At 41.7% G+C, this 15,165-nt stretch overlaps 1 protein-coding gene across 3 annotated transcripts in view; it reads right to left on the bottom strand.

Annotated features, from left to right (window-relative positions):
• The window catches only part of MUSK (muscle associated receptor tyrosine kinase), a 55,062-nt gene extending 49,344 nt beyond the window's left edge, over window positions 1–5,718 (bottom strand). For all 3 annotated transcript variants that reach the window (XM_058044178.1, XM_058044176.1, XM_058044177.1), the window contains exons 1-2: window positions 5,640–5,718; window positions 1,564–1,690 (exon numbers count right to left, since the gene is read on the bottom strand). In XM_058044178.1, the coding sequence (XP_057900161.1) occupies window positions 1,564–1,690; window positions 5,640–5,718 (206 nt within the window). The remainder of the gene's footprint in view (window positions 1–1,563; window positions 1,691–5,639) is intronic.
• Between the last annotated feature and the right edge of the window lie 9,447 nt (window positions 5,719–15,165).

The raw sequence follows: 15,165 nt of genomic DNA, 5'->3' as shown, positions 1-15,165 counted from the left end.
CACAGAGGCACAGAAATACATTTAGATAGGGTTTTTTCAGAAAAAAAGTGTCTTCTGATCTGATGCTTTTCCAGTGTGCAAATACTTTCATCTGAGTTTTTAGAAAGTAAATATATTCATATATATTTTCCTCTGTCTTTGGTCTGAGCTTTTGTATCCAGCAGTACTGAATATTAATGCCTTGTGAAATGAAACACTTGCTGTTACTAATGCTGCTTCAGAAGTCCCTGTAAAGGAATGAAGGCCCTGAGCTCTATGGCCTTACCATAAGCAATGATTTTATCTTTATTTTCCATTTTGGTCAAAACACTGTGTCTCAGAGACAGAGTGGAATGGCTTTAAGAATTATGATTGGCCTCTGGAAGAGGGGATTGAGGTGATAAATGATCTGCATTTCAAATTACCTTAGAACACAGAGAAGAATGATAATCTTAAAGACATGGGAAGAGAAAGACATAGTCCTTCACGGATGGCTTTCTCTCCCTGCTTTGATTTTCAGTCATGAATGTCAAAGATGGGGAAGGAATTAGGAGAAAGGTCACCTGATTTGGAAATAACATCCATGGAAGTTCAGAACTTCATGCTGGAATAAAGTCAGGATCAGAAGATTAGGGCCAAATTTTGCTGAGATGGCCAACAATGAAAAAAAAATTCTGAAGGCCTATATTAATATTTGTAACTTTCTGCTTTGTCCTACTCTAAAGCAGTTTTCCATGCAGTGAGACCTCCTTCTGCTGTGGACTTATTTGAGCCTCCTATGCCAGTGGTTCAAAACCTTTTTGGATGTTTAACCACAACAGTGAGAACCATCAGGTGACCATCTGCCCAATATGCACATCTCCTGTGGAGGCTGGGTATTGACTATGTTACGCAAAGTTGTGTTGTGCTGCATTTTCCCTCACAGAGTGAGTCACTTACAGCCATTTAGAATGGGAAACCGATGTGAAGCCATGTGGCAGATGTAATGTGATTTCAGAGCTAGAAGATCAAGTACAGTTTACTTTGTAGAAACCTGTCTACAGCAAAAGAGCAAAAACAATGGTAGCAACTTCCATTTCCACACTTCCAGAAGGCTGCCTTCTTTGTTGACATCTTGATGCCTGGTTGTTAACATCTGACAGTGCAAAACAATGAGAAGACAATTTCCAGATCCAGAACTAGAAGCAAAGAATGGCACAGCACAACCCCTCTCATGCAAAGATTCCAAGAACATTGAGACAGACAACAAACCCTGCTAAGCTCCTTTTAAATATTATACAGCATCCTCCTCCTTCATTAGTGGATGAACTAAGGAAGAAAGCACATTGAATTGTCTGAAGCTGGGGAGGAATCTCCTTGCAGCAGAAACCAACTCTCTGCAAACTCAAATGTGTGAAGGTGCAAGAGCAAACTCAAGTGCTCTTACCACTCCCTCAGAAATACAGAATCCTAGATAATTACAGCCACTCATTCTATCTCCTGCCACAGACCGATTTTTGTATTTCCAGATATCTCCTGTATCATGAAAAGAAGCACTGTCAATTTTTGCAGAAGGTGCTGGTGAGGGCTGGGGCTGCTCCCTACCTGATGGGAATGCTGTTGCGTGTCCATGTAATCTCTGGTTCAGGATATGACTCCACTACACAGACAAACTTGGCAACATCTTCTACCAGGGCATCCACTGTTTCCAGAGGAGTGCTGATCAAAGGAGCTGTGTGAAGAAGAGAAAATGAGAACATCTTCTGGTGCCTACTGGAGAGTGTTACATAGCCTATCAAACACCTTTGTGGAGGGAGCCATGTCCCTGCAGGGTCACTCAATGGCATTTTCCCTTGAGGTCTTTACATAAAATAGAGCAAACCAAGCACCAACAAACTCAGTGTGTCCTGTGTTTCTGATTCATCTCTTCCTCAAGACTCACAGCAATAGGTGAGCATACTGCAAGGACACAGGTGAGGATGTCCCACTGCAATAAGGGTGGCATTGCATAGGCTAGAAGTGCAAGGGGCAGCACAAAAATTGAAGCCAAGCTCACCTGCCCTTGGAGTGGGAAGAGTGCCTCCTTATTAGTACAGGAGATGTAGGCTTTTATGTCAATATTACAGGATTTATTCACTCAACTATTTATCTTTAAAGAAAAAACAACAGCAACAAAAAAAAAAAAAAAAAAAAAAAAAAAAAACAGCAACAAAAAAAAACCCCTGTTATATACAAACACCAAACCCATTATACAGCACTATATTTTTCTAAGCCAGGCTCACAAAGATCATTCAGGTCATTCAGATTTTTGTCATGTCTAGGACTCATTCGCATTTTCTCACATTTTCTAACCAAGAAGCATGAGAGTTAGAAGTTTAAAAGCTATGTCTAATGCTTATTATCATAAATCTGTAGTCATACATTAGTTGAATGTATCTTTAGAAACATTTGCCATCGCTCTGGTGAAAGACTTGCAGCACAGCTGGAAGGGATCAAAGCATAAGCCTAGCCACTCGCTTTCCCTGCTCATGTTATTCATTGCAGCCACTGCCTCCAAAACACTTGAATGTCTAGACCAATGGCTGCAAGAGACACACATCCATATTGGTTGGACTGGTTTTCACTGACAACTGTGCTGAGATAAACTAGTCTTTACTATATTCCTGAAACACTACCTTGAAAATACATCATGGATTCAGGAGTCTTCCTGTTCCTCACTGAGCACAGCAGCTTCTGGCCCATTATTTGTTCACAAAGAATCTCAACTGCTGTGTATCTACTGGCCCTCCATAGCACAAAAAGATTCAAATTCAGGCAAAAAATAAACTATATCCATTTTACCCTTCCCTCCCTAAGGAATGGGCAAAAGAGAAGACATTCAGATCAAGGAGACTGAGAATAATAGAAAGTCAATATCTTAATCCTTTTTCAATTTACATGGAAGTCAAAATTAGAATGTCTTTGGAGTTCTGCCGGAATGAAGCTAGAGGAAGAAAGGATCAGCTTCCACTATCAGGTTTATGTAAAACTCTAAACACTTTTGACACTTGATTAGAATGAATCTGCCTCAATAATATTTCTAGACTGTATGACTTTGGATCGTATCATTGATTAACAATAATGACTATACTTATGTAAATCTCTAAACAACATCTAAGATACCTCTAAAGGTCATATGGATGAAACTTCAATTAGAACAAGTCTGTGACGAGTTCATTGTTTAGGATCACTGCTTCAAATTGTATCATGCATCACTTTATTAGGTCATTTTGGGTCATATTAAACAGATAGAATCATCTCTATTGTTTCCCAGATGAATCCCATACCAATGAAACCAAATGGAAGACTTCTATAAAGTCTTCATTTTCCTGCTACTGAAGGACATCTCAGGAGAATAACCCCCACAAATGGTCATCCTCTCTGCTTTAAATGAAACGTTGCTATTTTGTGGAAAAGTTTATTGGGGTTTAATAGCATTAACCCCAGAGTTTTGCAATCTGATTTTATATAGTACAGTTTTGTTGCTGTTGTCCACATTACTCAATCTCTGGATGGATCCTTTTCTAACCCTGAGAAATGTAAATTTTTACAGTAATAATAATTCAAAGCAACCAGTTTTATAACTGTTGTAACGGTAAACAAAGCCACTCCCACAAATAATAAAGGTACATTTGTGCCAAGAGCTGGTATGCATAATGACAGTATTTTGTTCTTTGGGAAACAAAGAACAGGTTTCTATATTAAATAAATAATTTCCTGTCAGGTTTCTATTTTAAATAAATTCTCTAGAAACAGTTACATACTTTCAAGTGTGTCTTTTATTCAATAGATGACAGAATATTGCATAGACATGGTCTGACTTGGTCCCTTTTGAAAGCCAGCATACAGATTTTTGGGCAGAATGAAGCCACATGCTTCTAAGAAAATAGTATCCAAACTGACAGCACTACAGTAACAGAAAAACAAATCATTTTAAAACTGCCTTCCCAATTCTGCATCCTCAGCGAGCAACCAGGAGAGCAACAGGGATGTATAACTTTCTTTTATGCTCTTTTCACCTTTGTGATATTTAACCCAAGCAAGGACAGTGAGCAGTGGGACTTGCCGTCATTTTGTGAGGCGGCCACAGAGTTCCGAAATGGCTGAGAAGGGACTTACATCTAAAAGCCATTCAAACAGCTTGGATGCTGTTGTTAGTCCGTGTTTTCTTCAGAAAGCACTCTTAACTCATGATGTGTGCATTACCATATTTTAACATCGGAAAATAATATTTGAACAATGTACAGACATAACTACCATCACATAGAAAAGGAGCCAGGCCTTTCCATATGCATATACTAGGCGTTTCTCATATTTTTAAGGTATCCTTGTGGCTTTAAATAAATTGAAAATAAATTAATCTATATATGTGTAAAGCCACAGAGGTGCCATTTTTCTGGATGTCAGCTGTAGTTTCCCGAGATAGAAAAATGACCCAAGGCTGGTCACGGGACCATGAGAAAGCCAAATACCCTTCTGTCCCCAGCCCACCAGAAGCTTCCAAATGTGTTGGCTTTGGATTTGGATTCGGATTCATACTTTTGAAACCAGAACCAGGCAAACAAAACAATACGGAAAACAGAACCAGTCCCTCTCCAACACTGCAGACACCTGAAGAAACTGCAGTTCATGTGGTAAAAAACAGCTCAGCTGTGATGTCCTAGAAAAGGCAATGTATCTCTTCATTACACTGCGACACCAGAAAAAAATCTTCAGTGCCTTAAAAATATACCAATATTTTTGTTTCAAAACATTTTTGTAAAGAAGACATTTTTGTAAAGAAGACATTTTGTAAAGAAGACATTATTTCATTTTGAGAATAACCTGACTAACAATTGTAAAAGCATAGGCCTGCAATAGCAGCAATGTTGGCCTAACATGTGAATACTGGCATTCCCTTTAAGATTTCATTTTGTTTTTCTGAAGCTGCAAAGTCTCTAGTAAGCGTTGAATTTCAAAAGTTTTGAATTGTAAATCTGAATCACCATTCAGAAAAAATTTTTGCCCACAGCTTTACCAAACAGGACATCCAGAATGGCATCACAGTTGTGTTTTTACCTCAAAGACTTTTCTAAACACATTTTTTTACCAATTCTTTTGTTAGTTAAAAGTATGTGAGCATATGCCCATATGCATGTGTGCGCACAAGATAGGAAGAAGGTATGATAACTTCTGTGTCATATGCTATAACAAACAGTGTATATTTGTACATATATATGTATTTTTTGTAAAGATATCACAGATATTTATTTACTTTGAAGCTTTATGTACTAAAAAACCTACACAGATGTGCTGAACACAACAGAACTTGTGCTCTGCAGCAACTGGTGCTACCAGCCATTAACACTTCTGAGCTTCCTTTCACAGGAGAAATTTACATCCCACCCAAGCTGAACCCAAAGATCTCCCCTGCCTATTACAATGGACCATGTGCTCTTCACAGACAAAGAATTCAATTCCAAACACAAATATGAGAATATTTTCTCTGCTATCCAAGCAGAGCAGTGACCATTGAAAGCAGACCATTTTTGTCTTTTTTGGGAACGCTACAGCACCACCCTCCCCACTGCTAGCAGAGACACCTTCCCCTTTGCAAAACCGCCTTTAGCGAACAGCAGAAGAAGAGCAGGGAAAAAGCAAACCTTTCAGAAGTGTCTCAGCCAAGCTGAGGGCTGCCAGGGTGAGGACGTGCACCAGCGGCACCTTCAGCAGGTCATTCATGTTTGATCCAGAAGGCATCCAGCTCCTTCAGGCAAGGCGTGCAGACTTCCCAGCCGGCTGCATTTCGGAAGCAGCGTTCAAGCAGAGCTTCTCAGCAAGTGACAGAGTGGGGTCTGAGGGATCTAAGTATAATCAGGAATTCTCCCACCCAGTGGTGGTGATGGACGTGGCCAGCTGGTGTGTATCCACTTTGGTCAGTGTGAAAGCGTGGGGCTCATGAAACAAGAGAAAGCAAATCCCTTCTGAATTCCTTCTAAGCAAACAGAGAACAGTACAATGGGCAATGCATTTCCAGGGCAGTACCCTAGCCCAGTGTTGCAAAGTCATCAGATTTTAATTCCAGAACACTCTAAGTGCAATATCAGGAAAAAATGCTTGCCACTGCCTTTTCCTTCATCTTAGTCACCCTCTTTTCCAGTTTTTCTCCTCTTGCTCACACTCCCTCTTATTATAACCTTTCAAGATTGGCTGCAATATGCCACCTGTTGCCCTGCTGATAGTATTTCTTTTCTTAACAGATGCATTTGCTGGAGGAGAAGAGGTTGGCATTGGTGACTAAAAGTGCTTTTCTGTAGGGAAATATGACAGTGGGGTTTAATCTCCAGAAATAACTTGTTAACCACCAGGTCCCTGCCTAAGATGAAAGACAGACAAACACTCATTTTCTAGGAAGACTTGAAGAAACATCAGAATCAAGATGTTCTGACTCATTTTTTCTTGCCCCATCCTACCACAAAGGCCTACACTATATTTTCCAAAAATGTTAAGTCATTTGTACTGCCTGTTTTTCCAACACAAATATTTATATGAAGAGCAAAGAGGCTTACCGCTGTGGAAAGGCTGATGCAGGGGCAGTATCTGCATGAGCAGGGAAAAAGATGAATAATTAGTCTGGGAAGAATCTAATTGATCGTGATCCTCTTGGAACATGACTCCGCATACTTTTTGTCATTTTATCAGCCAAGTGGACAAGAACTTTGCACTAAACTACATTGTTTGAGGAAAGCAAATGTGCAGTCATAACACATCACAGTAAAAGGTACTTTGAGATCTCTGGAATTTCCTTTATTTACTGAAACTCTTGACTTAAACCACTTCTAAACAGTCATTTCTGCAATGAACGTACATGGCCCAGCAATGCTTCTTCTGAGGAGCAAATGGAGTAAAACTGACCAGTGCTGGGAATGTGTGAATCCATGCGGTTTGCCATGGCTTTATAATAGCAATGTTACTTTGTGCACTTGCCATCGTTGATTAAGAACAAGGATCTCTAGACAAGCATTCCTCTGAAGATGAATAAAGGCAGAAACACTCTCAGAGATGTTAAAGGTATTCCAAAAATTCTGGAGCTAGCAATGACAAAAAAGCAAAACAAGTAGACAGTGATGGAACAAGAATCCTACCAAAGAACAGAGAAATACTCATTCATGGCTGAAGTTACAGGTACTTCTTTAGTTTAAGTCCAGACATATCCAATTAAAATGCTCCATAGAAATGCAACTTGGATTTTTAGGGTAAAATTCTGCTCATGAAGGGACTTGGCAAAAGACCTTTGCATTGCTGGATTCCTGTTTGGAATGTGTAATAAGGGCTTTGAAACTGCACCATCCATATGAGGGCAGAAACTATTATTTCCCTTTTATTTGCCAATTGCAGCATTTAGAAATGCCACTGCCAACAATGGCTGTAAATGCTAACAATGCCTTTGCATTTTGGGGATTACCAAAGTACTCTTAATCTCTCATTTCCTCTACTTCATGTATTTTTACTAAGGATCATAATGAGCTCCACTACTCTAAACAGAAAGGATGTAAATTTACTTGTACATGAGAGTAGAGAGAATACATGGGCAAAGGTACACAAGCTCCAGCTACACTTGCCACACAACTAACATACAATGTATATGGGAGGCTCATGGTCATCTGTGCCTATCATGGAAAGATGTTTCTATGATTTCACACTGAAATCAGTGAAAATCAAATGTTGGTGACACCAAACCTTCTTTGATTCCAAGTATTTTCCAAGCTTACCTTATAAAAGTAAAATACGTCTTTAATTTTTACTTATGGGGTTATGATTTTGTTACTTATTGGCTGTTGTGATTAGGGTTTTTCCTAACAAAGCTGACATGCATGCAGTTTACAGATAATTTTTTTTACATCTGTTGTTTCTTATAGTCATGCCCCAAGTCATGCTTCTGCTGAGATGAGGTCCCAGCAGCCTACTCAATAATGAGAAGTCCAATCCCCAGCTTTCAGACATTGTGGGAGAAGCTTTGATCCCATAGATTTCTGCTTATCTCTCTGCACTTCAAACACTCCAAAAACGTCAGTTCATGAAGTTCAGTACACAAGACAAGGTGTGTTCATTCACCTAGCTACCATTTTTTCCCACTTTAAACTGTTTGTGAAGTGACAAATACTGTATTTTGAAATAAATGCGTAAATACAAAGAAAGTAGTAACTTGTTAGAGTTGGTAGAAGAGGTAATTAACTTGCAGTCAATGAATTGCTTGACATTGCACCGCTATGATAAGTGGAAATTGTTTGCTGGAGAGAACCATGCTGGATCTTTTTTTTGTACGCCTCTGTACACTTCCCTCCTTCTCCCAAGTATTCTGCTGGAGGGTGACAGTTTGCATGCTAATGTGACATAATTTGACCACTGAATTATTTGAAAACTGCCTTTTCTCCCACATCACTCTCTTGGATATCTTCTCCCCAGGTAGTCCTAGACATTCATCCAAGTAGACAGGCTAGGACAGGTATTTCCAACAGAAACTGTCCAGACAAAGAACAAAATCATCCTACAGAGAGACTTAATGAAATTGCTTTGGCAGTGTTCCTAATCACCCAAGCATCTGGTGATTCACAATGAAATAGTGCAAGTCAGCACTAAACCAGCCTGAGGAGTGATTGACTGGCCTGACCTCAGTTTGAGGTGAGGCTGATTGGCCTGCAGATCCCTGGATCCTCCTTCTTGCCCTTTAACTGGGTGATGTTTGCTTTCTTCCAGCTCTCGGGCACCACAACAACCTTTCAAATATTTGTGGTTGGTGTGAGGTGCAACACCACGTCCTTTGTCATTGGCCTCTCCACCTCTTGTATGAGAAAGTGATCATCAATACTTTCAAAGAATATCCTGGATTGTTTGTGTATTGCTGAAGGTAAGCCAGAAAATGAGCATGCCCTAACCAGCCAAGATAGCAGATATGTACAGACACAGAAGTCTAGTGGTTTTCAAAGCCCAAGCTGCCAAGTCATGGCTCCAAGCCTCTTCCAGCCAGCAGAGAGATGAAAGGATGTACTGTGTGGCCTTCCCTTCAGATGGATTGCATGCACATGTCCCTGCATGCACTAACTTGGTGCCTGATGCACACTTGTTGCTTCCTGCCTCAAAGATGCTGGCCTCTTAGATAGTGGCATCCTCACAAAACATTTGGCAGTGAAACCCCTTTTGGGGATGCACATGTGCCTGTCTGTGCAGAAATGAATCATGGTCACATTGTCGTAGAGTTATGGTCACACCACTCCTCCCATTCCTCCCAGTTCACTTTGCCTGCAGTGCCTACCGGCAGCACCAGCTCCTGGGTGTCTGACATGGAAGAAGCATCTTTGACAAGGCATGCCAGCATTAGGGGAGGAGATAAACATCATTTTTGTTCTCTTTCTACACAGTGCAAGTTGCTTCTTTACAGTAATCCTGAGTTGAAGCAGCTCATGTAGCCACCAGCTCCAAGGGATTCAACCCAGCCTCCCACGCACATGCAGCCAGTAAGGTACTGTTGCTTGTGTCAGAACAGCAAATACAGTGTGATATGTAAAGGAGTGAGCTGTGCTGCTGCCGTTCTTTACCCTGCACTTGACACTACCTTGTTTAGTGTTTTTATTTTTTAAATGTCAAGATGAAATAATGGCTTTTCTCTAAAGTCCTTTAAGAAACACAGACCCTTCCCAAAGCCCCACTTAGTGTTTAAATTTGAGGGTTTCAGACACACTTGGCTTGACCTCTACCGTCAGCCATCTGGACCAATCTCTGGTCTCCTACTAATATTTCAACACTTACTAAGCTCTGGTGTTTCAATCTGAAATAATCCTCTTTTATTCTCTTGAGATTTTGTGGCAATGGGGAAAACTAAAATTTGCATTCATTTCTTGCTATCATCTTGCTATTAACTTCTCTATAATTTTTCAGCTCACAAGATCTGACAGTACTGACTGAGGACAATCTAAGATGCCATACTATGTTTTGTGGTAGGGCAAAATTATGCAGGGTTATGAGATGTAATTAGTGTGGTGAAATAATGTAAACAATGTAAAGAAAGAGAAATAACCCTTGCCATGCACCTAGCTAGCTGTGCATACTATATATAACACAGAGGATGAGCTGAATGCCTTTATTTCGTAATATATAAAACTCATTCCTCTGCTGGGAGATCTGCCTCCTATTTCGGTTGTTATCAATGTTATCCAGCCCCACACCATAGCGCAGGGAAAGACCCCACCCTTGATAACCCTCTCCTCTCAGAGGATAATGCTGTCATGGTGCTGAGCTGGAGTGGGACAGAGATGCCGTGTTTCCCAAAGAGAGTTGCCACAAAAAATGTATGATCCTTGCTCCTCAGCTTCTGGTTTCAGTCTGTCAACCTGTGCTTGCCATTGGAAGAGTACAGTCTGGTGACCAGGATGGCTGTTGACACACAAAACCTGCTCTCCATCCCATGGTGTCACAGCCTAGCAAGTGGGAAACAAGACCTGCATTTAGACAATGTTATAGCAGAACTCTTACTGGCCCCTGCTCAGGAAACTGGGAAAGGAGGGACCCAGTGTGGATCTCCAGGCCACAACAGCCATATGCAGGAGACCATCTACCTAAGTGATCCCTTTTTGCAGAAATAAGGATGTGTTTCACAACAGGAATACATTAGGGACTTAATATATCCCATTGATTTTGATCCCAGAATACTGCACCTTGTAGCATATCACTCTAACCAAGAAATAAATATAACCTTAGCTTGATCTGACAGTAATATTAGCAGTTACTGCAAAAATATAGTCACTACAAAATAAAATCTGTTTCATATCAGAACTCCTGTATTATTTTAATTATTGTTAACATCTCTTTAAAAGAATTAAAGTTAAAGCCAAAGAAAAGAACAATTAAATAAATGTATATATCTCATACGTCAGATCAATAAATTTTCAATTTTCAGATTTTGTCTGTCATTATTTGCTGTTCTTGATTGCTGTTTTAGATTATAGAGGAGCAAAAGGCAAGCAGTTTATAGGCATGCCCAAAGCAAACAACCAGCTTGGTTTCAAGCATGCAGCCTCTAGCACGGCCAGCTTCAAGTGAAAGATTGTGGTCCTGTACACAGTGTGGAAATCAACTGTCCTGAGTGATCATAGAATCATAGGCCTGCAAACATCTTTTCCTTCCATCACCATGACACTTGTGAAACTCACAGCATCTCTCTGCAGCCAGCTGGGATCCAAGAGGTGTTACAACATAGGGGTGTGATTTGAGGAAACACTCAAGTTTCAGAAGTACCTGCACTCATGCAATAGCTTGTCTGCCAGTGGAACAGGACACTTGAAATGGAGCTGCTGCATCCTGCCAGCTGATGGCAGGTTGCCATGAGTGGCTGCAGGAGGTGTGCAGCACACAGGTCCCAGGGGCATCCTATCCCCTTTCCTTTCACTGAATGTGGGCAGCGTGCAGCAACATGCGAAACAGCTCCACCCTCTTTTTCCAGACAAGATAGCTTTTTCCTGTTGCTCTGACAGCAAGAAGAACTTTACAACATGAGTAGCTGAGGAGTTTTTAGACCCTGTGCTATATGCTGAAAATCATCTCGGGGGGCTTTGGCTATACATATTAAAAATGAGAAATTAAATTCTGCTCTGAGCTCACCCCAGGCAACCCCATTGACGTCAATGGAGTGTAACTGAGAGCAGAAGGTTGCCTGTGATCTTTTTTACTTAGAGTTCACCTGCTGCTCATTTGAAGCCATAATCCTTGGTGACATCCCAGTCAGACAGAGGCTTGCACAGCAGAGATCAGGTCCCAGTGTGAACTTCACTCAATGAGGCATTCTTAGCTACGGCATTTTGGATCATCTCAATATCTACCTGCTACAGCAGTCACACTATTTAAACATTGCTGTGTATTATCTGGGAGCACAATAACTAGCACAGCAGTATAAGTGAGTATATCTCCTCAATCAAATGGCAGATCATAGCCCAAGGACACACCCAACACATTCAGCGCATTTAAGAGCAAACACTACAAAAGTGATATCCAGATGATGTGAGGGAAGGAGAGGAATTATGTGAATGGGAGGAGAACCAAAGACAGAAGCCTCAAGGAAACATCCTCAGTAACAGACAGTTCCCCATGGACAATAGGCTCCCACAGCAGGACTGCAGCCAGAACACTGCTTTCTGAAAAAACCACAATGGGGTTTTGTGCGCTTATGCAGATTTAATAGCCCAGCAGAAAAAGCATTTGAAGCACATAGGGCAAGAGGAGGGTGCTCAGGAGCCCATAAGATGCTACAAAAGAGTGATAGATATGGAAACTTGCACATGCTCTATAAACCTGGGGAAGAAAGCTCAACAGAGAGATGAACCGTCACCAGGTTCTGCACAGCAAGTGGCATTTATGACAAGGAATGAGATGTTATGCCTTTCTGTCCCATATTTATTAGCACTGTCTGATAATCTTCCTTAGGTTTGTTTAATCTTGAGAAAGAAGTAGGAAACAGAAAACCTGATCCAAAATACCAGCATATCCACATTAATCCTTTAACTTCATTGGACTTGACCTGAGGGTCCTGTCCCTGCATGTTGTCAATATAGCATCATTATCACTTGATATGTTTTAAGTGAGGGCACAGTTTGTGGGCCTAACCCTACAACCCAGGTGTGCAGGATGTGCTTCTGCCATTGACTATATTGTGAGTAAATAATGAATTGTGTATCAGCTGCATAGCTGGTCAGGAGATAATACAGATTGGGTTAAGGGTTTGCACCTAAGCTGAAATTGTCTTGGGGCTAACCTAAGCAAAACACTCACTTGAAAATCACACAGGGTAGAAGCCATTTCAGGTAATTCTGCAAGAGGCTCAGACTCAAAGGTAGGCTTAGAGCCCTTGCCAAGGGCCCTAGCTACTGCTACCGAGTGGCTTCTCCTACACACACCTGCCCTGACATTTTGTCTCCAGATGGCAGCTAGAGAGGGACGCTAGCCTGGGTGAGGGCCATTTCTCTCCTCCCTCCCTCCCTCCCTCCCTCCCTCTGCTCCATTCTGCTCCAGATGGAGAGGGGGGCTCTGGTCACTGCTTCAGCACATCTCTACCTTGGACCTCCTTCCCTCACTAGTGGCAGATTTGCTGTGAGCAGAGGGTCACTGGAGAAGAGGTCATGTTAGGGAAACCTGCATGAGATCCGGGATGTAGATGTTCCTCGGGAGCAGTAAGATACCTGAGCATCTTTGCAGGAGTGGCCAAGGCTTCATCCTGTCTTAGAAATCATACTTGACAAGCAGCACTGTGTTTCAGCCCCTAAAATAGCTTACAACCTAATCAGTCAATTCTTCCAGTCAGTGCTTCTGTGGAAAGCTTTTGTCTTCGAAAAAATTTTCATAGCATCTGCCTTTTTTCTCTGAGTAGAAGTAGCAGTTCTGGAGCATCTGGATGAATAATAAATTCTCTGGGCCAAATTACTCTCCTCTGACCATTGCAACAGGCATGCAGCAAGGTTGGATTTCCCCCTGCCCAACACCAGGTTAATGCACTGCAGCTGCTGAGCAGTGCCTGCTGGCATGCCTGGAGCAGGCGGGGTTTTCCCATGGTAAGATCCTTGTGTGGTTGCAGACTAGTCTTGTCAAACTGCAGAGTCATCCATTCTGCTCAGTCAGGCCACACAGCTCCACAGGATGCAATCATCTGTGTCCTGCAGCCCTTTCTGTCCTACATCAAGGCATTGCATCCCAACCTCATTACTCTTCCCCAGCCATCTAAAGACAGAGGGGATGTCCATGAGGTATGCACAGAGACCCACTTCTCTCTTAGCAGGAGAGGAAAATCCCACTTTCATTGGCAACAGAAGCCAAATTTCTAACAAGATAGTTGAAGATGCAAGACAGAAAAACCAAGATGGACTTGAATTTTTCACCAAAATGTCTACAAATTTCCAAGTGGTGTAAATTGTTACCATTCCCTTGGCAATAGTGAAACTATGCCAGCTTGCCTTTCCTTGAGAACTTCATATTTGATTGGTATCACTGACAACTCAGCTCTTTGTCTTATCTGCATATCAGAGCTTCCCTGTGCAGCTGCTCTGCTCTGTGAACTACTCTCTCCCACACCCTACCTTCAGCTGAGAAAGAAGTTGCTTAGCCCATAGACACATTTTAAATCCAGTCTCTGTGAAGGCTTGTGACACAGAAACTGTGTGGAACATAAATTTAAATTTCAGTGGATCTATCTTCTTACTTGAAGCCAAATCAGGGCAGAAGTCTGATTCTGCATTTTGAATATGAAGTTTCTGTTAAAAGTCTGAATTATTCACTTGGTTAGAACATGGTGCCAATAATGCCACGCTTGTGGTTTTGACCCTCATGCAGGCCATTCATTTAAGATCTGGACTTGATGATTCTTGTGGATCCCTTCCAAAACAGAATATTCTAGAACTCCTGTAACTCTTAAGTGAGGCAAAATGCAGTTTCTTTTTACCCAGGCTAGGATGAGATGGCTTTATAACATCAACCCACCAGCCTACATCCATGGTGTTGAACCACTCGAGGTAGACAGCCTTCTGATCACCTTCTGGTAAGGGCCCATTTCAAAATGCAAGCCATCTCTAAGAATTGTTTTAACCTAGTCCAATACTGTGTCAAAGAGCTCATAAGCTACTGAATGGTGTGCACCTTGAGCTTCTAGCACTGGGACCATCAATCACTGCAATCTCCAGGTATATATGGAGCTAGAATCCAACCTAAGTCAGGGACCCCCTTTCTAAGAGGGCCTAGAATTTTAGTCTAGACCAAACACAATGTCTTAGGGATATCTGGGTGTTTGGCCCTTCCTCATCTTGCACAGCCCCAGAGCTGCGGTCCCCATTAATGCCAGTGTGCTTTTCACACCAACAGGAGTACTCTGGATGGGCCTTTCACAAACAATCATCGCTTTCCTTTCTTCACCCAGCTGAGCTGGGCAGTTATTAGGCAGCTGTCTACAGCTCTTATGCAGAAACCACAGCCCTAGCTCTGGTAGCTGTTGTCACTAACGCCAGCTGGTGATGCTTGTCCCAGGCCATGTGCTTATCCCAGCAAACTCCTGTAAAACACTGTTGCCTATCCTCTTTCTCTGGAGCTATAGCACAAAAATTCAGCTACACTTTAGTGGAGCCATTGTCTTCTTGCCCCTCAGTTCTCCCCTTTGCC

The sequence above is a fragment of the Melospiza georgiana genome, chromosome Z (genome assembly GCF_028018845.1).
Source record: "Melospiza georgiana isolate bMelGeo1 chromosome Z, bMelGeo1.pri, whole genome shotgun sequence".
Lineage (NCBI taxonomy): Eukaryota > Metazoa > Chordata > Aves > Passeriformes > Passerellidae > Melospiza > Melospiza georgiana.
This window is presented reverse-complemented; position numbering and strand designations above follow the sequence as displayed.